This window comes from Hippocampus comes, unplaced genomic scaffold (genome assembly GCF_001891065.2).
Source record: "Hippocampus comes isolate QL1 unplaced genomic scaffold, H_comes_QL1_v1.1 scaffold51, whole genome shotgun sequence".
NCBI lineage: Eukaryota > Metazoa > Chordata > Actinopteri > Syngnathiformes > Syngnathidae > Hippocampus > Hippocampus comes.
This window is the reverse complement of record NW_017805497.1, coordinates 2,269,919-2,292,781: the sequence shown is the minus strand read 5'-3', so window position 1 is coordinate 2,292,781 and position 22,863 is coordinate 2,269,919. Positions and strand designations below refer to the sequence as shown.

At 40.7% G+C, this 22,863-nt stretch overlaps 1 protein-coding gene and 1 long non-coding RNA gene across 4 annotated transcripts in view; one reads left to right on the top strand and one right to left on the bottom strand.

Moving 5' to 3' along the window:
* Positions 1 to 20,579, top strand: part of LOC109519796 (phosphatidylinositol transfer protein cytoplasmic 1) — a 42,123-nt gene extending 21,544 nt beyond the window's left edge. Inside the window, exons 2-10 of one of the 3 annotated variants that reach the window (XM_019876531.1) lie at positions 2,867 to 2,945; positions 9,396 to 9,544; positions 11,960 to 12,048; positions 13,711 to 13,718; positions 14,596 to 14,667; positions 15,975 to 16,070; positions 16,730 to 16,885; positions 17,189 to 17,252; positions 18,768 to 20,579. In XM_019876531.1, the coding sequence (XP_019732090.1) occupies positions 9,417 to 9,544; positions 11,960 to 12,048; positions 13,711 to 13,718; positions 14,596 to 14,667; positions 15,975 to 16,070; positions 16,730 to 16,885; positions 17,189 to 17,252; positions 18,768 to 19,126 (972 nt within the window). In that variant the 5' untranslated portion in view covers positions 2,867 to 2,945; positions 9,396 to 9,416 and the 3' untranslated portion in view covers positions 19,127 to 20,579. Of the gene's footprint in view, positions 1 to 2,866; positions 2,946 to 9,395; positions 9,545 to 11,959; positions 12,049 to 13,710; positions 13,719 to 14,595; positions 14,668 to 15,974; positions 16,071 to 16,729; positions 16,886 to 17,188; positions 17,253 to 18,320; positions 18,461 to 18,767 lie in introns of all 3 variants that reach the window. The other 2 variants (XM_019876532.1, XM_019876530.1) reach the window with 2 other exon arrangements.
* A 1,095-nt stretch (positions 20,580 to 21,674) lies between these two features.
* Positions 21,675 to 22,132, bottom strand: LOC109519797 (uncharacterized). Its single transcript, XR_002169032.1, has 2 exons — positions 21,984 to 22,132; positions 21,675 to 21,859 (listed from the first exon to the last, which is right to left on the bottom strand). It is a non-coding gene; the product is annotated as an uncharacterized LOC109519797 (long non-coding RNA).
* Between the last annotated feature and the right edge of the window lie 731 nt (positions 22,133 to 22,863).

Genomic DNA, 22,863 nt, shown 5'->3' with positions numbered 1-22,863 from the left:
CAGACTGCGAGGACAGTATATACTGGCACTCAAGATAAGCAACTATAACTTGCAAAAACATCCTTTTTTTTTGGGGGGGGGTTGTTTTGTTTCAGTTTTAGTTTTTATACAAGGGTATTTAAGTGCCAGAAAAAAAGATGAATTGCACATTAAACTGTGTGGAACTATAGAAAGACCCCGAAGTGACAAAGGGGTGAAAGAGCAGGCAGCACACGCACGCACGCACGCACACACACACACACACACACACACACACACACACACACACACACACACACACACACACACACACACACACACACACGCACACACACACACACACCCACACACACACACTCTCTCTCTCTCTCTCTCTCTCTCTCTCTCTCTCTCTTTCCCAGTGGGCATTCCCATCAAAGCTGCATTCACTCAGCTTGACCTTTTCATTTGCGTTACGTTTACTCACCAAGTCCCTCCCTCGTCATTTAACCACATGATTAGCCAGTGTTTGCACAGCAAATGAAGTCGCTCATGAAAACATGCTTGCAGGACCATTTCCCAAATGTTCACACAGACGCTTCATATGTAATAGTGAAACGGATGACGGCTCCAAAAAGCAATGAAGACAATATGTCAGATGGCTCATCAACAGTATCCAGACACAAAATGTACAAGCACAAAGTGGAATCAGTGAAAAGGCACTTTGGAGTACACCAATGTCTCAAGATGGCACAATTTGATGGCACAAACTGCTTTGTGCGATGTCTTGCCTCGCAAGATAGGATGCCACATTTTATACAGAGCAAACCATAATGCATCTCCACATTTCTCTCCTCCCCTTTCATAGTATTTGTAAAACATGTTGAACAATTACACGTTTTACTACTTACCTGTGAATTTCTTCATATTCTGATTATTTTTTTGCATCATTGCAACAACAACCGATTGGCTATTTTTATTCCGCTGAGTATTTGACAGTCTTGCGGTCACAGTGACAGTGGCTTGGCAGAAGTATGTAAGAGACTATTTGAACATTCAAGAGCAGCCTGTGAGTATGACAAGTAGATGAAAGGAAAATGGGAGAAGCCATTTGAAAATGGATACGTTTGAGGAGCTCGTGATGGGAAGCTCAAGACAGAGAAAAAAAAACATCTTCGCCAGGGAGAAAAAGGGTCTTGGAACAAAATGACTGTTGTTGTTGAAACCGGTGAGGGGTTGGGTGATTTATTTTTTTTCCTTTTCTGCAGTAGTAGGGTACTGTAATGACAGCTTCTGGAGGGGAGCATATCTGTCTTTGCGGCAGTATGAAATGAGCTCACAAGAATGCCCTTTTTGTTTTGTTGATTAACGGGCAGAAAAATCGTGTTGGAAAAATCTGCCAAAAAAACAGACATTCTTGTAGCTGGTTGCATCCGATAATTTCAGAGCAGCATTTGAGTAAAATATAAACGTTGCCTTTGTCAATCGGATGGCACGCTGGTAAATGTAATATCTTGCCTCTACAAAGCCGTGGTACCCTTACTGACTGCCCGTAGCAACAATGGGAGAGGGGAGTCGTCGTGTGACTTTGGCTTAATTGAAAACTGAAGAAAAAAAAAAGCAGCTCCTCCTGCTGGTGGAAAGTTTTACCAGTTTTGAACCAGTGCCTGGCCCATGCCTAATATCAAGCAAATAAGAGGCCATGTACAGTATATTTACATTTTTTTCTGTAGTCTTTGTGGGTTTGTTTTTCTTTTTTTTTTTCAATTTTGGCAAGCTTATCAGAACTCCACCACCTCAATGTAGGTTTCTATTGTCTCTGTTCTCTTCAAGCTTCCCTGCTGTCTGTCTGATTCTTTTTCTGCCCCATCACGTTTGCCATTTATCCAGTGTTCTTTCATCTTTCCTCTCTCTGCATGGCATCTCCCTGTTCTCTCTGGGACATCACCCCCTACCTTCTTTTATCGCTATACATTTTTTAGTTGTCTGTTGTTCGTCCTGTCTTTTACTGATGTCATAAATTCGTTGTATGCAAGTGTCATACAGTTCAAAGGTTCCCCCCTTATAATTAGGACCGCAACCCGCACCAGAGCCAACTTCCTGCTACAGTGCTGTCTTTGTTTGCCCCTTCAGTAACACCTCAGTGAACTAAATGCACGGACCATTTCTGCATTCAGGCCATGGAGGCGTGCTAACCTAATCTAACACATAGCGATAGTATCAAACTCTTTCAAATATATTCACAATCTATTTAAATTATGCCGATTACCATAAATGACGTATCGCTGGTACCTTAATATTCGTGGATGGCATCCTGGTCTCTTGGAATAAGCGCAAGCCGGAAGCTTGTACCTCTCCGTATTTTCCACCGGAAATACATCGTGAGCTGCCGTGCATAAAGTCCATTAAATTGTGATCATCACTATGGAGAGTTGGAGAGTTACTTAAAACATCTACTCGAACTCTTGCCGGATTGATTCTGGTCTTCATGAGCTCATTTGTTCTCGACAGGCTATGTTTGTAAAATGTACTGTATTTATTGATTAGGTCTGAGATCTCTTTTCTCAACTCAAAAAGACAAATATTCCATTGTCATATTTACTTGGACCCGACATACACTAAGCTGGGGGTTGCTGTGAGTTATAAACACTATTCACGTTAGTCCTGAAGGAAGGTCTGGCACATCCATCTTTTTTCCACTAAACGTGGTCATGAATTAATTGTTCTGAACGCACACTGTGTGAATCTTTAATGCCTCCATTTAATGACATGGCTGGAACTGAAAATCACAGAGGAGATATTAAAGGACAAGTGAGAAAGCACCCCAACACAAATGCACGCACATCGACATGCATGCACAGACCCTCGTGCTCATGATGTCATGTTGTCACACTACTCTCTTTGGCAGGCTGCAGCAGGTGTGTGCTGGCTGTGTACCTCACAAGGCGCTGCTACGACCTTCATGTCAAGAACCAGTAGTCAACCGGGTTTTAGCATGTTGGATCTTTGCTGTTACAAGCCATTGTTCAATCTTAGTTTATCTGCAGCAGGAGGTAGAGGCATTGCGAGTGCACACACAGCAGATGTCACAGATTGGTTGTTATCATGCTCAGATGGCTTACACCACTAACTTTTTTTTTAATCGCATTTATCACCATCAAGTACTCGTGCACAATCTTTGCTGCAGTTTTCGTTCTACCCTTTCTTTCTGCTCCATCCTCCTGTCATGTGTGCTCCTACTAATTACGCTCCTGGTGCCCCTATTGACTCATAGGCTTACAGCTCAAGAATAATTTTATCAAGAGAGGGCTATCCAGCGCACGGTACACTTGCCCAGTTGATTAAATGTGCACAGAAAGTGTGTGTGCGTTGGCATCTTTGTGTGTGTGCCGTGGCAGGTAATGAAAGTGCAAAGGGATGGGGGTCCATCACAGTGCCAACAGCCGTACGGGATTATTTAAGCGTCTGATTAATGATTGGGGGAAAGGCTCCAAAGCTGCGTTACACAAGCCAACCTTTATCATGGAGTTGCAGTGAGAGCATTTATTCATTATTTGGTTTGTATTTCTTTACATTTTTTAAAATGTCATTTACATCGAAAAAAGGGGAACTGCAACTTCCAAATTGCTGCTTCCAAAGGATGTTATTGTGATATTTTGCCAACAATAGCAATGCAACACTGTAGTGATTATGCGATAATCACTACATTGAAATAAAAGCATCTGCAATGAACATCCATGTAACCGACAAGAAAATTCGTAGAACCTTGCACCTTCATCATACAAAAATAAAAAAACAAACAAAAAAAAAACCCAAACACATCCTGAACAGAAATACTTAAGTAAGATATAAATGTATCTTCTTCTTTTCCTTTCCGTTTTTCCCTTCAGGGGTCGCCACAGCGAATCCGTTGCCTCCATCTACCCGTGTTTTGTGCATCCTCTTCTCTCACACTAGCTACCTTCATGCTCGCTTTCACTACAGCCATAAACCTCCTCTTTGGTCTTCCTCTCGGCCTCCTGCCTGGCAGTTCAAGAATCAGCATCCTTCTCCCAATATGTTCACCCGCTTTCCTTTGGACATGTCCAAACCATCTCAGTCTAGCCTCTCTGATTTTCTCTCCAAAACCTCGAACATGAGTTGTCCCTCTGATGTAGTCATTCCTGGTCCTATCCAACCTGGTCACTCCCGAAGAAAACCTCAAAATCTTCATCTCTGCTACCTCCAGTTCTGTCTCCTGTCTTTTCTTCAGTGGCACTGTCTCCAGTCCAAACAGCTTGGCTGGTCTCACCGCTGTTTTAGACACCTTTTCTTTCATCTGAGCTGAAACGCTTGTATCGGACATCACACCTGATACTTTTCTCCAGCCGTTCCAGCCTACCTGTACACGCTTCTTCAGCTCTTTTCCGCAATCTCCATTGCTTCGGACAGTTGACCCCAAGTACTTAAAATGCTCCACCTTCTTTATCTCTTCTCCCTGTGACCTCACTCTTGTACTTGGGTCCCTCTCATTCACACACATGTACTCCGTCTTCCTGCGACTGACCTTCATTCCTCTCCTTTCCAGGCCAAATTATTCTGACGAGTAAATGCATCGGTATAACTGTTGCTCATTCTACACAGTGCTGTTGGCGAGCACCTTTGGTGGGGCCTCTCCATTTTTTTGGTATTTATTTGGCCTCTGGATATTTGTGTTTTATTTATTATATTCTTGTTTTTGCATTTTATTGGGTGGTCTATATTAAATTATGAATACATTGTACCGTAATTGAAAAAAGATCCCAGAGAATTGCCTTTCATTACAAGTCATTTTAAGCAGTATTCGAACAGTCATGAAAAACTTGAAAGTTATACATGAATAAATAAATCAAATGGTGCAACGGGAGGTTAAATTCAAATTGACAAGTGCAACATCATGTTTATTGGTAATGCAACAGCACTTGCGAGTATGCCACTGATGTTGCGTGTGTGAGTGTGTGTCTTAGTTTTGTTCAAATAAATGATAACAACTCCATGCGACACCTCTAATGAGATTGTGCAAAGGAGTCTGCACAACTAATACCATTTACACTAATATAATAAGGGGATAAGTAACAAGAAAATGCTTGCAATATATATATGTTTTTTTTACTTACCAAGTCTTTCACTACGTGGCCAGTAAGTGCTGTTCATGGAGATGTTTCATGCAAATTTCACCTTTCCATGGTTTTATTTTAGGACTTGCTACTGAAGGTTTGCATGATTCAAATTTCGACAAGAGCCTCTAATGCATCACCTCTCTCTGAACAAGCCAATTGAGTGCCCTTCTCATTATCAAAGCCTCCTTTTTTTATGTTGGGTAAAATTTTTCCTTTATTGGAATAGAGAACCATATAAAGGCATCTGTGAGTGGCAGACATCGGCTCAACACAAAAATAGACACTTCACTTAATATAATTAATTTTCTCCTATTTTTATTTGAACTACACATTTTATTTCCTACTTGGGGCCACATGGTATTCGTACCGCAATGTCTGTTTGTCTGCCTTCCACCCCAGTACTCTCAGTTTGCATTATGAGCCGAAACTGTCATTTTTATCCCCCTTCAATTTTGGGAACATATTTTACTCATATTTATAGAAGATACTTGATGGTATCTGTCTATCACCATGTATTTCATGAGTCACGGAAGAAGCCATGATATTGTTTCCCTTTTTTTTTCCACTTCTGAACAGTTTGCCAGTTACATTGAAAAAGTAACTACTGCTTCACTGATTACTTGATTTTAAAAAGTAACTTGGTTACTATACTGAGCCCAGTGTTATTTTTATGCTGTTAGTGTCACTGCTGTTGCAATTTTTAAATCTTCCACTGGCACAAACGTGGTGGCGGAGGACCCCAAAAAGCAGGCAGGAGGGAAGAACAGGGTGAACTTGACAAACTGTATTAACAAAACACTGAGGAAACCTAAATCCAGAACAAAGACGTGGAAACAACAAGAATCCAAAGTAACCAACAAAAACCTATGGCAGATGCAAAAACAAGGTGAAAGCAATACAAAAAAAAAAAAAAACATGACAGCAAGGAACAAACACGAACCAACAGAAACAATGACCCGACACTGAGTAGTTGGGCCGGGAGTCCTTTTAACAGAGAACTTACTAATGACATGATGACCAACAGGTGTGCCGCTGTAGGAGGAGCCCTACAGAACCACCTGTTGTTCCCAAACAGAAATATGCAATTAAAATAACACAAGAAAGGTCCCGCTCCCCCCCCGCCACAAGTTACAATTCAGATTACAGATTTTATGACCATCAGCAAAATGGTGTCTCAAACTGGCAGCAAATATGCTATTATAATTATATTATTAAGTACAATATTGCTTCAGTAAGATGTGTTTGACATAGAAAGCTAAACTTAATTAATGGCAATACAACCTGATGAGTTCATTTGTCGACCATATTGTGACACCTATAATGAGAAAACAAAGGAGTTCTTGCTTTATTATGGAAAGACATAAGTGAAGCCATTACATCACTGCGGGCAAACCGTCTCTGGACATGTTGGACTTAAAACTGATGCTGTCTCGATGAATTTCTATATAATGGAGGGTGTAGCATGAGAGAGACGGATACACCACATATTGATTGATGCATCTTAACAAATCAAATTATATTTGTGTGTTTCTCTGCCAACAATATGGGCAACCTCTCAAGCCCATTGACCCTTTTAAGCCCTCTTAAGATGTGAAACAGCATTTCTGTTAATGTGTTCAAGGCCTCTGAGATTTCGGTGCATTCTCACAGGCGGGACAAAGCTCAGTGCAGTTACATAGAAAAAGAGCTAGACGTGAAATGAGACAGATGAGTTTTTCTCGTGGCATAATTCCAATGTTGCAATGTAGGACTGGACCGGCGCGAGGTAAACGGCGCAGCCAGCTTCCAATAGCTCCCAACACGGACCAAAATGGTTGGATAATGATGAGTGCATTGACTTGTTTACAGCTGTTGAACTGTCACCCATGATAGCATTTAGCATTAGCCAAAACAATAAAAGAACCCTTGATTGTCAGATTGACTAGTGATGTTCAAACTCCAATTTCTCTGATTAAAAAAAAAAAAAAAAAGAATTTAAAAAAAAAAACGTATCCAATATTACCAGCCGTTCTGGAGCACTTGTGTGTTTTTTCAATGTATTTGGTGCTGTGGTGTGTCATGATAACAACCCACTTCATTCATTTAAGGACAAAATAAAAAATCTGAGTGGCTTGTTAGACAAATAAGGTCAAGGAAAACAGGCCTCTTTGATGTTGGACTGCGACATGATTATTTTGTGAAGATCCCAGATAAGAACAAACTAGGAGTACTTAATTATTGCATTATTCCCGCGACTGATTGCCTGTTTTACTTGAGTGGCTGTAAACAAAGGAGCTGTTCAATCAGTTTACACAAGCTTCCATTTGCTGTTGTGTAATTTTTCATCGCATGTGTGGCCATCACGCTGTTCAAATAATCATGATGAATGTACTGTGCGCGGCTCCTCGTAATTTTTAGTTGATGTCGCCAGGGAGAAGGGCTGGGTTTAAAAAAATCAATTCACCAAATCAAATCCATTTTCCTTTTTATAGCCCGATATCGATTCTTACCATAAATCAATCCTTTTAATACATCTTGTCCCCAATAAATTAATGTGACTTCTTGCCTCACACAAGCTCTCGTCACAACGCGAGCGTAGCATATCATAACAAGATGGCCGAAGCGCTTGAAATTAGCGGCACCAAGCTTGAAGGCAGATTATTATTATTTTTTTTTAAAGGAACACAAAGACAGCAGTAAACTGAAACGTTGTAAGACAGTCATAGGAATGTGAATGTCATGAGCCATAATGTGTTTTCACCACTTTATTTACACAGCCTACCTTGTGGTTGAAATTGATTTAAATGATTATTTATTGTTTTGATCAGGTCATGTTCAATAAGGCATACATGATTCTTGTTACTAGTTTGGGTTCAATTCTTAATGTCAATATTCATATTTTTACTTATGCACCAATAGACCAAGAAGCTTTGACTGTTTGTAGCATTGCTTCTTCTGAGAATGTCTTCTGTATGAAAGTAATATTGGTACGTGACATCCTTGACAGAATCGAACATCAATCAAAGTGAACGGTGAATGGAATCGATTTTGGAAATCTGAATCGATAACCAGCAGGAACTGCTGAGGTCTTGATGAAATGGGGCTGATGTCATGCTATTTTTGTTTCGCCAACTCTGCTCTGTGTTCTCACCCTTAATTCGTCCTCTGCATCAGCGTCCTTCAATCCCTCATTTCTTATGTGGCCTGAAGAAGAGAGAGTCAAGCTCGACTACATTATTCACTGTTGCTCTGTGGTTGGCACGGTCACTCTTGCCACAGCTGCTTTTAGAAACGCCTTCATTGTTTTTGTGGGGCTTTGTAAAAGTGAAAAGTGGATGTTTCATTTGTACACTTGGGTAATACCGCAGCCAACGCTCGAGTAAGCTGCAGTGTTTGCTTGATTCTGCAACATTTCTCGTCATCATCCGATGGCCGGCTGGACCTGAAGGCGTTTGTTGTCTTGATCTTTGTCCGAAACTGTGAATAAATTGCTTGAGTGATATGAAACCGAGGCGGGTGCTGAGTTGGCACGTATTTAAATGTATTTCAGATGACTGCGTAGTCTTTCCCCTCTGACAGCATTTCCCAGCACAGCTACATGCCAGGTAAAGGTCAGAGAGAAAGAGAGCAGCAGTGGGAGTGTGCTGGCTTTAAATTTCCATCTTCAGGCCTCCAGCCCTTGCTGCTTTAAAGCATGTGACTGAAAACAAATCAATCCGTCCGTATTCTATACCGCTTGTCCTAATTTCGGTCTTGGCTCCCAGTCGAAAGGGAGAATGGTCAAATTCCACACAGTATACTGGAGATAAAAATCTTCACATTATTATATCAGATAAAACTAAAACATTTGTAGATGATTACCTGACGAATCATTTGAGAAAAACATGGTTGAAACTGAGCAATTCAAACATTGGGTGACCTTCAAGTGGATGAAATGTTTCTGCAAATAAATAAAATCGGTCTTGAAATTATGAGGAGACAGTCATCCTTATTCTCACTCCTAAAAGTATGCATGATAATCCTGCGATGGACGAAGAGGTGGGCGGACTCTGATTTTACTGTAGCAGCTTCAGACGCAGTGAAAGTGTCCCATGTGGTATGTCAGATGCTGCTTTGCTTGTTGTTGTTCCTCCGCCTTTCTGCAGGCTTTTGGTCTGTCCATGACAACCAGTAACACCAGTGCCTTGTTTTGCTCGACAGTAGCCCGCCAGTCATTAGCCATCAAACAACACATATTTTCTGTTCTATCTGTTTGAGACCAACCATACCAAGACATGTTGCAGTGTTTCCCGGTAACATTTTTCTTTTTCCATCTTCCAGTACCGTATTGGGCAGCTTTACATGATCAGCAAACACAGCCATGAGCAGAGCGACCGAGGGGAAGGTGTGGAAGTTGTCCAGAACGAACCTTTTGAGGACCCCATGCACGGCCAGGGGCAGTTCACAGAAAAACGGGTCTACCTCAACAGGTCAGTTGCTTCCACCCCTCATAACTCACTTGCAGTTGTCGTGTAGAAAAAAATGACAGCGTATTTCTTTCACCGTTGGTTGTCACTTGTGTATTACTGTTTTCAGAAGTCCTTGATCCTCAATGTGTTTTCCCTGATATGTGTGATACATATATTTTTCTGAACTAGTGTCACTCACTCTAATATACACTCCAGGACGCTTCACGACCACGACGACGAAAGTCTGGCAAGGCAGAATTTTTTTTCGTCTTGCCGCATAGTATGACATGTCCTATGTCGTTCTTCACCATCGACCAATCGGAAGACAGTGCCTTCCAACTTATGCCGAGAGACTGGATGCGTCGCACACAATCACACTGTTGTGTGCAGTATTTGGATAAATTGTTTTTTGCACAATCCTGCAAACAAAAAAAATCCCTGTTGTGCAGGTAATTACAGAGGATAAACAAAAAGACAGTGATCTACTCTGTGATACAGTTTAATCCGTAAAGTTTAACATGCATTAAACCAGTCAAGTACCGTATATGATGGAAAAGGAGAGAACAACAGCAGGAGAGAGGAGAGAAAAGAGATGGACAGAGACGTTGCCGGCGACTGATCGGAGCACAATCACCTGTGTCAGCATTCACCATGCAGGCGGACCATTCATGCTGACTCGGCACAGTGCTACCCTGCAGGAGCAAAGTAAAAGCTCAAGGAGTCGTTTCCATTCATCTACTTCCATCCAATATTATTTTCAATGGAAATTACTTCCAATAGCACAATACGTAAAAATAAAGACAAAGTAAATACACTTTAAATGTAAATAAGTCAATGATGCCAAATGTTGAACAATGCTGATGGACAGATTCCAAATCTTTCTGAAATGGAGTAGTCCTTGTGTGTTAGAGGGGAAGTCAACTCCAAAATTGTCTTTACAATACTATGTTGTCCGCACCTCCACTAGTCTAAACATGGCATTCTGATGAATATTGCGTTTGTGGGATATGAGTTAAGCAGTAAAATCCACTCTCCCCACTTGCTGGCTTTGCCTCCCAGTTCCTGGCAGACATATTTAACAGAGTAAACCACAATAATGGGGGAAATCAACAGCTGAAGGTGTAGGCGGAGTGTCTGGCGCGAGGGAGAAATACCCAATACATGCACTACATTTTATGCATTAATTTCGTATGACTTTTGATTCACAGTCGGTGTCCTTGTCATTCAGAGAAGTGCAGATGGAAGCATGGTACATTTGCGACATTAGCCACTATATAGTCATGTGCAAATTTAGTTAGATCCAGTACAACAGATAATGCCCACTTTTTGGAACTTGCCCCAAATATTTTGCCACGATCGCCTTGCCTCACCTGTACAACTTTGCTTAAAAAAAACGACCATGCGAGACCTGGAGACAGTATGGCCCTTGTGAACTCATTGAGCCAGACAGTTTCATGGCTTATTTTATGTTGGTAAATTGTAGAACTTTGAAAAAGTTAACATAGGGGTACATGTTTTGTTGTTGTTGTTGGTGTTTTTTTTTTGACAAAAGGGACATTTCTTCCAAAAGGAAATAGTCACATTATTTTCCTATTTTCTCTAAAGAAAACCCTTTTCTATTATTTTTTTTTTTGTGGAAGCAGATTTGAGTTAACGCTGGGGATACAGATTGTTATTGCGAAGCAGCTTTCATTGTTTGTTTTGCATGATACTGTATATCTATTTTATTCTATAACTCTCTGCATTGCACACAAAATCTTTGTCAGCATTAAGTTACAGTATTTCATACACAGCCCTTGCACTATTAGATCTCGTGAGAATGAAGTGTGTGTGTGTGTGTGTGTGTGTGTATTAATGTGTGTGTGTATGTGTGTGTGTGTGTGTGTGTGTATTAATGTGTGTGTGTATGTGTGTGTGTGTGTGTGTATAAACAGTGGAGTATTTAGTCCACAGCTCAAGCAAATCCACCACGCTGCGGGTTAATTTAGTTGAGAGTGTCGCCCATAAACTTCTAAAAGTCAGCACAATTGACTGTTATTTTCAGACGTTTTCCTCCTGCAGTCAAAAAACTTGTGGGGTAATTACTTAAAGTGGTCTGCCGGCGCGAATGGTTGTCTTCCTCTGCGTGTCTTCCTCTGCGTGTCTATAGTTTTGAATTATGTCAGTGATTTTTGGAACCATTTTCAAAAAAATAATCTTTTACACTTTGAATTTTCATTGTTATGCCTGATTGTTTGTGTTTTGAAAAGAACCTAAACACTGCACAGAGCTGGCAAAAACCTCTGTGCATGTCTCCGAGCAACTTTGGAAGTCACAATTCTGGAATCCACGAATCTGTGCTGTCAGCCAGTAGAATAAGACGACTGCTTTGATTACAGTAGCTACTCGAGCCTTAAGTCTGCTTCAGCAGCACCTCATGGCTTTCTGTCTCTGCAGTAAACTTCCCAGCTGGGCTCGAGCAGTGGTTCCGAAAATCTTTTACGTGACCGAGAAGGCGTGGAACTATTACCCTTACACCATCACAGGTTTGCATGTTACAACCATCAGCATCTGCTTTGACTTTTACTGTCTTGAAGGTGACTTCCGCGTGTACACTTAACAATGACACAGCCTTTGGTTTCACCTTACAGGAAGCGACAGTGTTTGGTACTCAAAGTGGGAAAGTGCAGACTGCTGTTGCACAAACAATACGAACTCTCACTTGAAATGCTTCCCTTTGCAGGATAAATTTTTATTTAATATATGGCAATTAGACAGTGTTTTATTAATTCGGTGACCTTTGAAAATAAAACAAACATATGCTACTGGAAAATGAGTTATATTGAATTAGGGCTGTCACCATCAAATAATTTTACAATTGATGATACTGTTAGTTATTCCATCGATTAATCAAAATAAACAACAATTTCCCTGAAGTGGGTGTGGTGTACTCGCCAACGTTTTTGAAACTGAGAGCGACTTCTTGGCAATTGTTTAATGAGAGGCGCTACACTTCTCGGTTTCAGGTTCAACTACATGTCAAGTTTAGCTTATTCCTATTGTGACTGCAAATACAGTTCATTTATGCAATAGATTAAACTGATTATTACTTTTTTCCATGAGTTGACGATCATTGAGTTTTTGGTTTAGTCCAAACCATGTCAGAATATAGGGGGAAATGTTGATCATTGTTCTCCAAAATAAAAGCAAATGTTTGAAAATGTCTTGTTTTGACTGAATGCAAAAATAATCAGCCTCCTCTACAGAAATCAAAGAATATGAACTTTGAGAAAGTCCAACTTTGCTGCCTTGCTCCAGCCACACCCAAAATTAGATTTATTATCACCCATCTGTTTGAGATGCCTGGTTGAAATTCAATCGCCTTCAGACAAAATCTCTCGGACGCGTTTGTTGCTGAACGAAAATATTCAACGACCCGAAAATTGCCACTCAAAACGAAAACCGGCACGGGTTCTTCAAATGTTTGTAGTTGTACTTGAGTGGCGGTGTGGGCTGGAATTTCTTGCTGACATTTGGCGAGAGTTGACTGGCAACCAGGGGACTGGTTGCCAGTCAACTGCAGGGCACATATATAGAAACAACCATTTATGCTCACATTCACAACTAGGCTAACGTTTTTGAAATGTGGGCGGAAGACGACTACCTGGAGAAAACCCACGCGAGCATAGAGGGGAACATCTAAACTCCACAGCATGCTGCCTTACATAAAACAGTAGACTAGGAAATGGACAAACCCACACCAATAAAAACAGAACCCTCCTTGGTGACATGACATGATTACGAGTTATAGTATTCATTTATTGAGCCACACTGCTTATACGGCGCATGCCCCAGTGCTACGATAAAGCTGCCAACTACAGTACCTGTGCACAAGGTACCTTAAGAGAAAAGCCCATAGAACAGACAGTGCACGCTTGAATGCCATGCTGACAGTCAACGACTAGAGTGATGGTGACTCAGCGATGGCACCACAAGTCACACTTGTGCAGCCTGGGTTCCTCCCTCGGCCTCAGTTGGCAAGCAGCGTTAAAATATGAACATGTATTCAGCAAACTGTTCATTCATTTATGTTATCAAATTACAGGTTATCATATTTTAAGATATTTGGGAAGCTGTGAGTGTTTAATTTTCTCTTTTGTTTTTGTGCATTTCTGGACATGACCCGATGTGTATTCTTCACCCTGTAGAATATACAGTAAGTATATTTTCTACCATTTTTGGACATGTATCAAATTGGATCTTTTACTTGTGCATGAATGTAAAAAAAAAAAGAGAGAGAGAGAGAGAGAGAGAGAGAGAGAGAGAGAGAGAGAGAGAGAGAGCGCGTGCGTGCGTGCTTGTTAGGTGTGTCTTTAGAAACTAAACACATCAGCGGCATTCAATTAAAATATATTTTTTTCCTCTACACAACCTTCAATATGCTTGCAAATAACTTAAACTCGAACATACAGTACAGATGTCCTTGGAGAAGACTGACTCACTATTTTCTAACTTTTACTACAACATTACTTTGAAGTTATCATTTCCCCTCCAAAATAACGTGATACTTGATTGAAATAATGACACTGTTAACAAAGAGGGCAGTGTGATTAATTGATAGAAGCATTGAAAAATCACGGTGTAATATTGGCCTTCTCCTTACTTCTGGATGTCTATTATGTCGATGAGAAATGTCAACACCATGAGTCACAGCCATTTATGGGATGGAAAATAAGACCGTGACAAGACAGTGACAGAATGCCTGATATTTATTTAAGTGTGGGAGTAATTTGCCATGCATGTGTCAGTGTTGACACATGAAGGCTGAATTTACTCTGTCAAGTGACTCTGTGCCAAAATGCATTCAAGCTTAAGGTTACAGCATCTTCTGCAGCATCTCTTCTCATCAGTACCATAAAGTTTTAAAGCACCGCTTAGCTTACGAGTCACTTTAATGTTATAATTCATAAACCAGAGTTCAAATGTAAAACAGCAATGTGAATTATAGAGCAAAGTAACAAATTAAGTCGACTTGCACATGTTTAAATACAGTCTGTTGCTCCCCTCCCATCCCCCCACCCCCATTATTACAGTGCTCGTTCCTTCCCAAGTTCTCCATTCACATAGAGACGAAATACGAGGACAACAAAGGCATCAATGATAATGTAAGTGCACCCTGAATTTAAAGTACGTAACATTATATGTCATAAGATTTGGCACAGCATGAGCCATTTCTATTATTGAAGATCACTTTCCGTGGGATTTGAGTCTGCCAAAGAAATTGCCGAACTTGTTGGCATGAGTATCCCTCGTGTATGTGTGTATAAAAATTTAACAGTCTGCTGTAATCTCCCCCTCGAGGTATACTGAAGGATTAATGCTGTTCCTTGAAAGATTAAGATGATGTACAGCATAATGTCGACACTGTTCCTAAACTGTGCTAAAGACACATATAGCCTGGTTTCCTCTTCTAACCAATTTGTATTTCAGTTTGTCTAAATGTTGTTCTGGGGTAATTTACCGGGGCCGAGGAGACAAGAACAAGGACAAGAAGACCCCATGTTATAGATTTGAAATGTCCTTGAACCTTTGGGGTGGGGTTTGTACTGCTGAGTTTCTCAGTGAAATCTTTAAGTTCCAGGAACTGCAGGTAGAAATTCCTTTACTGGTTCTATGGGAATATGAACACTTCTCCTTCTTGGTATTTCTTATCCTCTTTTGTGGTGGAATCACACATTGGTAAAAGCATTGTGTGGCATCATGTAGGACAGAGGTTTGGCCCAATGACAGACAAGTTGCCTAGAAAATTGCATTTTTAATTTGCGGAAAGGAGACTGAGTGACACACACACAACACAGACACACACACACACACACACACACACACACACACACACACACACACACACACACACACACACACACACACACAGTCTTCCCACTTATACGCACCACCCAACCCCTACTTTATCGTGACAGAGTACCGTGTGATTTATTTGGTGACCATTGGAAGGTCTTATGCTCATAACAAATAGTAGTGAAGAGCAGAGTCCATGAATAAATAATTTATTGCATGAATAAATAATTTATTGCAGGACCCTTGTATTTGACTTTACACTGAATCGTTCAGCATTTTTATTGTTGTGGCGCATCAGTGTCAGTGTCATCACTGTCATTGAAGCGCTGAAGGTAATTGTGCGGAAATAAACGTGGACATACTGCCCCCTAACGGGTATGTCTGGTGTTGACAATATGATCACACAGTCCAGCCTTGGGGTCTCACGTATCAAACAGTGCGTAGAATACAAACTAAAAGTCTACGTACAAAATCTGAAAATTTGCGCAGCTTTCAGACCTCGTTTTGTGCGTACGCAACGTTGAAAGGTCAGACCCTTGATCCTTTCTCGAAAGCAATTTTGAGTTGTTTTGTCGTCATATTCACTGAGGTCAACTCAAGTATTTGTTTTAAATAGATCTTTGACTCTGAGTTGAAGGACCAGGAGAGGGAAGTGTGTTTTGTCGACATTGCTTACGACGACATCCCTGACCGCTACTACAAGGAGTCAGAGGTGAGGTGGGCGTTTTCCTTGTGTTGTGTCTGTTACCAGCATCTTGTCGTTGGTAATTACACAAGAAAGTGGTAAAAAACCGTTAAACATCGTGTTAGTCACAAATGAAAAATATTCACCAGGTTCATTACAGTTGACATTTTGAAAATGATCCATCCTTTCACTTTTAGTGGCCAGTTTTATCTGAAACAAAATCTTTTGGCCCATGGTAACCTCGAGCCTAATGGAGAGTCTTCTAATCGACTACTATACATTTAAAACATTTGACATGACTCTTCAGATAATGTGGATATGGACATTTCTCAGTCTTAATACAAGTGATTACTTGGTTTTTTTTGTTTTGTTTTGTTTTTTTTGCTGACCTAATGTATGAATCGATATTTTAAAGGGGGAGTTTTGCAATTTTCAAACTGTTTGCAGCTTTACACTGAAGCGTCACTCTACAATTTACAATTTAAGTCCAAAGTTGCCCTAACTCTGGGCTAAACGCTCCATACAAACAATGAGCTGTTCATTAATGGTGCTCTCCCTCTAGGATGTGTTGCTAGTCTCTCTCATTGCATTGAGTCTCATTAAAAAATAATTTTGAAACACACTCAGACTGCCTCACCCTCTGTTGTATTCATCGCAACAAACGTGTTTGTAATGCACCGATGCAGGACCTGCGGTACTTCAAGTCAGAGAAGACGTCGCGGGGCATGCTTCAGGAAGGATGGAGGGACACGCAGCATCCCATCATGTGCTCGTACAAACTGGTCACAGTCAAGTTTGAGGTGTGGGGTCTGCAGACACGTGTGGAACAGTTTGTGCATAAGGTCAGAATCAACATTTTGTCAAATTAGGTTTAGAAATCATTCCACCAACAAGGAAGTAGGTTGAACAAACAGAGCTTCATTGGCGGTGATTATTGCTAAAACAAATATTCAAACATGCTAGTTTGGCTGCATGAGAATGTAATCTGCTTACCATCCAAAGTATCAAACAAAACAACATACGTAAGGTAATTGTACATATGCTGCAAATGCCCGCGTGCTTTTCAACTTTGAAGTCTGTAAATTTGAAGATTAACGAGGGCATATTTCACAACATTCCTCAGCAAAACTGTTTCTGTGTTGCAGGTGATACGGGATGTGTTGCTGCTTGGACACAGGCAGGCCTTTGCTTGGGTGGATGAATGGATTGGTGGGTCAGTCGGCCTTCAGGCTCCAAAATGTCATCTTTTCTATGATGAGGATAATGCTTACAGATTTCATGCGTACAATATAGGCAAAAGTATTGGAAAAGAGAGTAGGTCAGTGAATCATGGTATAATACAGAGGCCGTATCGGCCACTTTTAAAGGTCTTACTGAGCGACTGGATTTTCTCATACATTCCAGTACACAAGTGCATGAATTCACAATTAGTGTACTTGCTCATTCTAGTGGCAAAAACTTACCGGTAACTGAATTGAAATGTGATTTTATTAGTTATCAATCAAGGGCCTGAGTAAGACCCATTTGTCTCCCATAAATATAAATCTTTCATCTTCTTAAACACTTTGAAGAGTTCTACTGTATACTTCCAACTTTGTGGGTATAGTTTAGGGTAGACCCTTTTTGACTCCTTCTATGCATGACTGTGAATCTGGCAATATCATCTTTGACCAATTTATCCGGAAGTGTGGAAGCTGTTATGTCCACATGGAGAAACTAATGGCACGTATTGAGGGTGTAATGGCTTTGGGTCCCAAAACTTTTTTTTCCATATCGTGTATGAGACTAGGCAGATATTTAAACATCTATTATGAATATTGCAGAAGTGTTATTGTTTATTAATGTGCATGTACTTTCTACCTTACCTGCAACCCTCACATGTTAACCATACAGCTACCCGTCCTCCACCTCCCGAACTGAGTTTATCCTTTTGGAATGACTTTTAACACTTCAGTCTGCAGTGCTTGTGCATTCTCCACTCACCTACCCTCCCTGCCCCTGCTAATCTTAACATATGGATTTCTTTTGGCTGGAGAATCACCACACCCATCCCAGCTTTCATCCTTGGACTCAGGGCTTTGTGCTTTGTCTGCATCTTGAAAATCTTCCGTGTGGCTCTTCTACTTGGGATGCTTGTCCTTTTACACATTAGTCCTCTAGTTAAGCTTTCTGCGCAATGCATTTTTGCCACTTTCATCTCCTTCCTTCCACTACCTGACCGGAGTGCCTTTTGAGAGGAGTTATCAGTTTTGCTCCTTCCCTTCCTCCTTCTTCCAGATATGACTTGGGATGACGTCCGGAATTACGAGAGCAAAATGCATGAGCAAACCAACATTAAGGTTTGCCATGAACAGGCAGAGCATTCCACAACAAATCCATCTTCACTGGATGCCATAGACATCCATGACAAAACAAGCGTATGTGGCTTTTCCATTCTTTTTTTTTTTTTGGTGTTTGTTTTTTGTTTTTTTGTTTCACTCCATCGTTCCACTTTTTGCTCATTTTGAACCCTTAATCTGTGATGATCTTTATGGTCCCCCACTTGTTTTTATCCTCACAAAGAAATATTTGTGTTCTGCTTGAGAACATCCAAATCCAGTTAGATCATACAAAAAGAAACAAAATATTACCGTCGGTTTGTTTTGTGCCACTTTCACTCAGCTTCTTTCAGTTTAGTTTTCACCAAACACCTCACTGTTGTCAATTCTTCTTTTCTCAACCCAGACATGACAATGGATGAGGTGAGAGAATTTGAGCGGACAATCCAGGAAGCCACCAACCAGAAGATCGGGATGTTCCCACCGTCGATCTCCATTAGCGAGACCCCTCTGTCCTCCTGTTCCCTCACCGGCCCCGCCAGCGCCCCCTCCACTCCCCTGTGCACCGATGCGCCCGATTCCCTCTCGGTCTCCAAGGACCGGCCCCGCAAAAAGTCAGCTCCAGAAACCCTGACTCTTCCTGAGCCGTCTCCGAGCGGTGTGCAGCAGGGATCCGCTACCGGCCCACTTCCGTCTTTGAATCACCTTCAATCTTCTACGTTGCCTTCCTCCAGCTCCAATCTGGCTGAGATGGGAGAACAGTAGATGGACTTCTCTGAATGTCTTCCCCGCACTTATGGTCTGTTGCTTTTCCAGTATCTCATTCAGTTTAGTCTAACCTCCAAATATTCACACTCTTTCGGAATTCCCAATGAGAGATTGTCAGGCTTTGAGTATTAAAAAATAAGCCCTTGTGATTTTAGCGTACTTTTGCAGGTTGATTAAAGTTTTTTGTTTGTTTTTCCTTCAAACATGAAGACAACAAAATTGTCCCCATTCACACAGCACTATTCTTGGCATGCCAGGACAGTACCATGCATGACTTGTCTTAAAGCGCATCTCACACCTCACTGGAGCTGTTATCAAGCTCATGATTTTGAGCGATACGTGCACATGCATAATTATTCCTATGATCTGCTCTTGTTGTTAAGAATGTAAAAAATTAGCTTAGCAATTTTTCAGTGTTGATGATGTCATGTGAACAATGATCTGACAGTTTGAGACACAATTTTTACTTTTCGTAATGTTCTCAAAAGAATGGTGAAAACAACACAAATGGCTTTTTTCAGGTTTTAGTCGAAAACGGCCCACTATAAGAAACTCCTTGGGCTCAAATCCTGATTTGTCTGACCTTCACTTCCACTTCAGAGGATTCATCATTATTTTGTTGAACGGAGCTCCTTTGCATTTGCCATTTCCTTTGTTTTCCTTACTTGGTATTAGAAGAAATAGATGCCTTATACTAGCGCCGCAGAATCACTGGTTTCCTTTTGTATTTAGTCATAACACAAAGTGCAGTAACATCAGAGAGGCTGCACAGTTATGTTTTTAGGGCCCTACGCTATCATCATTTCGTTTAATTTAATACGCAGAGAAAGGATGACAAGATCAGTGTTCATACCTCAGGTCTCCACTCTTCTACTTATAGATGTCACGTAACCTTCCTCTCCTTGCTTGTTGCCAAACAGCGACGTTTTATATTCCAACACAGCCTATACCTTCGAATACTGAACCCTCAAAATGTTTACAATCATTAAATTTGCCTATGCGTCGTAAAGCCATTAAGTACAGGCAATCTTGGCATGACAGTATAACCGTACCTGAACTCTTGGTCAGTGTGGATGCTTGGACGGCTCATGTGGCACACAGTGCTCTACAAAACTCTCGCTCTCGTTAGACAACAGGCTACTTCCTGGTTCAAGACAGTTCCGTCAATTCCTTTGTAGTGAGGAGTAACGATAATCAATCAGTACCTTTATACAGTCTCACCAAGATTTAATGGGTCACTTGACCCGTCGCTCTAGAAATTCTTTGGGAGTCGTTTTTGTATGTTTTCTTCTTTTTTTTTTTTTTTTTTTTTGCAGGGGTGAGGGGGTTAATCCTCGCTAACTGTACAAGGCACAATTGTTGTGAAAGAGGTCATTAAAACAACAATTGTTTGAGGCGGCTTTTGTACAGTACTGTAAATGTGAAGCGACTTCATCAAATCACTTTGTCGTATTGCGTAGGGGGGGAAAAGTGGAGGGCAGGTTCACTTCAAAGCTCTCTCTCAAGATGGGGGCATGTGCATCAAGCTTACTTGAGAATGTGCTTTCTTCGCAGAGCAGAAACTTTAGCCTGCATTTAATTGCGTCGGTGTCGTCTGACGAGTGATTGAGCGAAGAATCATTCTCTACTGCCATGTAACCCAAGTGGTCACTATATTGTCTCTACCCGATGAAAACTATGTACAGTATCCATTAGTAGGGGAAAAAACCAAGAACATCTTTTCTCAATGGAATAAACTAATAAATGTGCAGATGCCTACTTTTCAATGAAAAGAGACAATATGAACATCAAACAGTATTATTTACAGGGAGTTATTGAATAGTTAAGACAAAGTGCTTCTATATGCTGCATGGAATGTTGCTACCTTATGTACCGTATATCACAAGAAGGATGTTTGCATATGCAGTTATCAGATTGCACGCCTCACTGCATTTGATGATTCAATTCTATGAAAATAGTGAATGCCTCAATACTATCATTTTATATTAAAGACATTTTGAGCGAGATTGTAAGCATGTAAGAGAATACAAGCCGACAAAAGACTTCAACTCCGTGCCTCTGCATGCCACAGCTGCATTGTCACACAGTACATGGAATCCAGCATATATCGGCACTTGAAATCTATCACATTCCCATGGCCTTTATCGACCTGTTTTCTACCACAGTTTTTGAGAATGGCGAAGAGAATTTAGCAGGTAATCATACAAAGAAAGCGTAATCACAATACCCATGAACTGGACAATTTTGTGTGAATGCATTTGCCTCACCGAACATGGCGCACATGCTAAGACACAGCATTTAGCCGCTAAAGTGTGTTTTGCTGTTATTTATGCAGTACTCTTAGTATGAAATCCCACTCGAGTCCTGTGATCTCATCCGCACGTGGGCTACAGCGTCACATGGTGCGGTAAGCTGAGCTTGGCATCATGAGACATGCACTTAATGCCCCAAATGATTCTGACCTCAGAAACATTTGAAGTGAATTTGCATGTGTTGAAGATCTTCTGGCCGGAAATGACACAAGAAAGTAGCAAATGACAAAGTGTGCTTGTCTCAGTGGTTCATTCCTTTTGAAAATAATTCACATCTCTCACAATTTTTCTGTGACCATAATACAGAGCATTCTAATCAACTGTACATTTAGAACATTCCATATGCCTGGATTAAATCATGTTCTTAATGCAACGGCCTACAGGCTTTTTCCACTTTTTTATGTCGACTAAAAGATCACTGCCTTTCCAGCAGCTCCTATATTTTGTTGTTCTACTTCTTCCTTTCATAACTTTGCTGCTGTGTATTGGGAATTTCTCCATTGCGAGACTAATAAAGGTTTTCTTATCTTATCTTATCTTACAAACATTTAAGTTAGCTCAGTCTCTCCAGGGTATAAATCATTTGAAGTTTGTTTGTATGTGTCAGGGCTAACTTGCTATTCAATTTCTCTTTTTATGCCTCTCTCCATTGAGTTATTGGTTTTGCGATTGACATCCCATGCGCGTTTGAGAGCCTTATTGCTGTCTTACTTGGCATAAAATCTCTTTAGTATTCTGTACAGTTTCTGACTTGCTTTTGTTCAACAAAAACAAACAAAATGGAATTTGTTCATCATTAACTGCAGCTTTTGTCTTAAATCATCTTATATAACTTTTGTAAAGAGTACACAGACAACTGGTATTTACCGCCTCTCATCAGGGATACACTTGATCTTATCATGAGCTGTTACAGTTTAAAAAAAAAAAATTCAAACGATGTAAAATGGTCTGCTCTGTTTAAAAGAGTAACGTGAAATCTGTTGTTATTGATTAGTAGAGGAACTTCCTTACATTGAATGTGTTCAGAGATGCTTCACTGTTGTAACAAAGTCTTTAAATAGACAGAAGGGTCTTTTTGTCACGTGATGCGGTCGGCAGCTTCATGAACATGTCTGTATCGAAGAAGGAATCAGTGTTTTAAGATGAATGCCTTCTCTTAAGTTTCCATTGAGTGACGCTCCCGGTGGTCGTGGTGCACTTCGTATGATAGTAGCTGCTTTTTTTTTTTGTAAAAGGGTTTCTTTTTAGTGAGGTGATTTACTTTTTTACTTTTCAAGTTGTGCTCTGTGGTGAACCTTTTTTGTGGCTGAACTTGAAGGATTAAGTCATTTTAAAGGAGCCAGCTTTTTTTTTTCTGCTCCAATTTTGTTTTCATGCTTACCCTGACAATTGGGACCTGTCCCACAAACTAGAAGCTGTAAA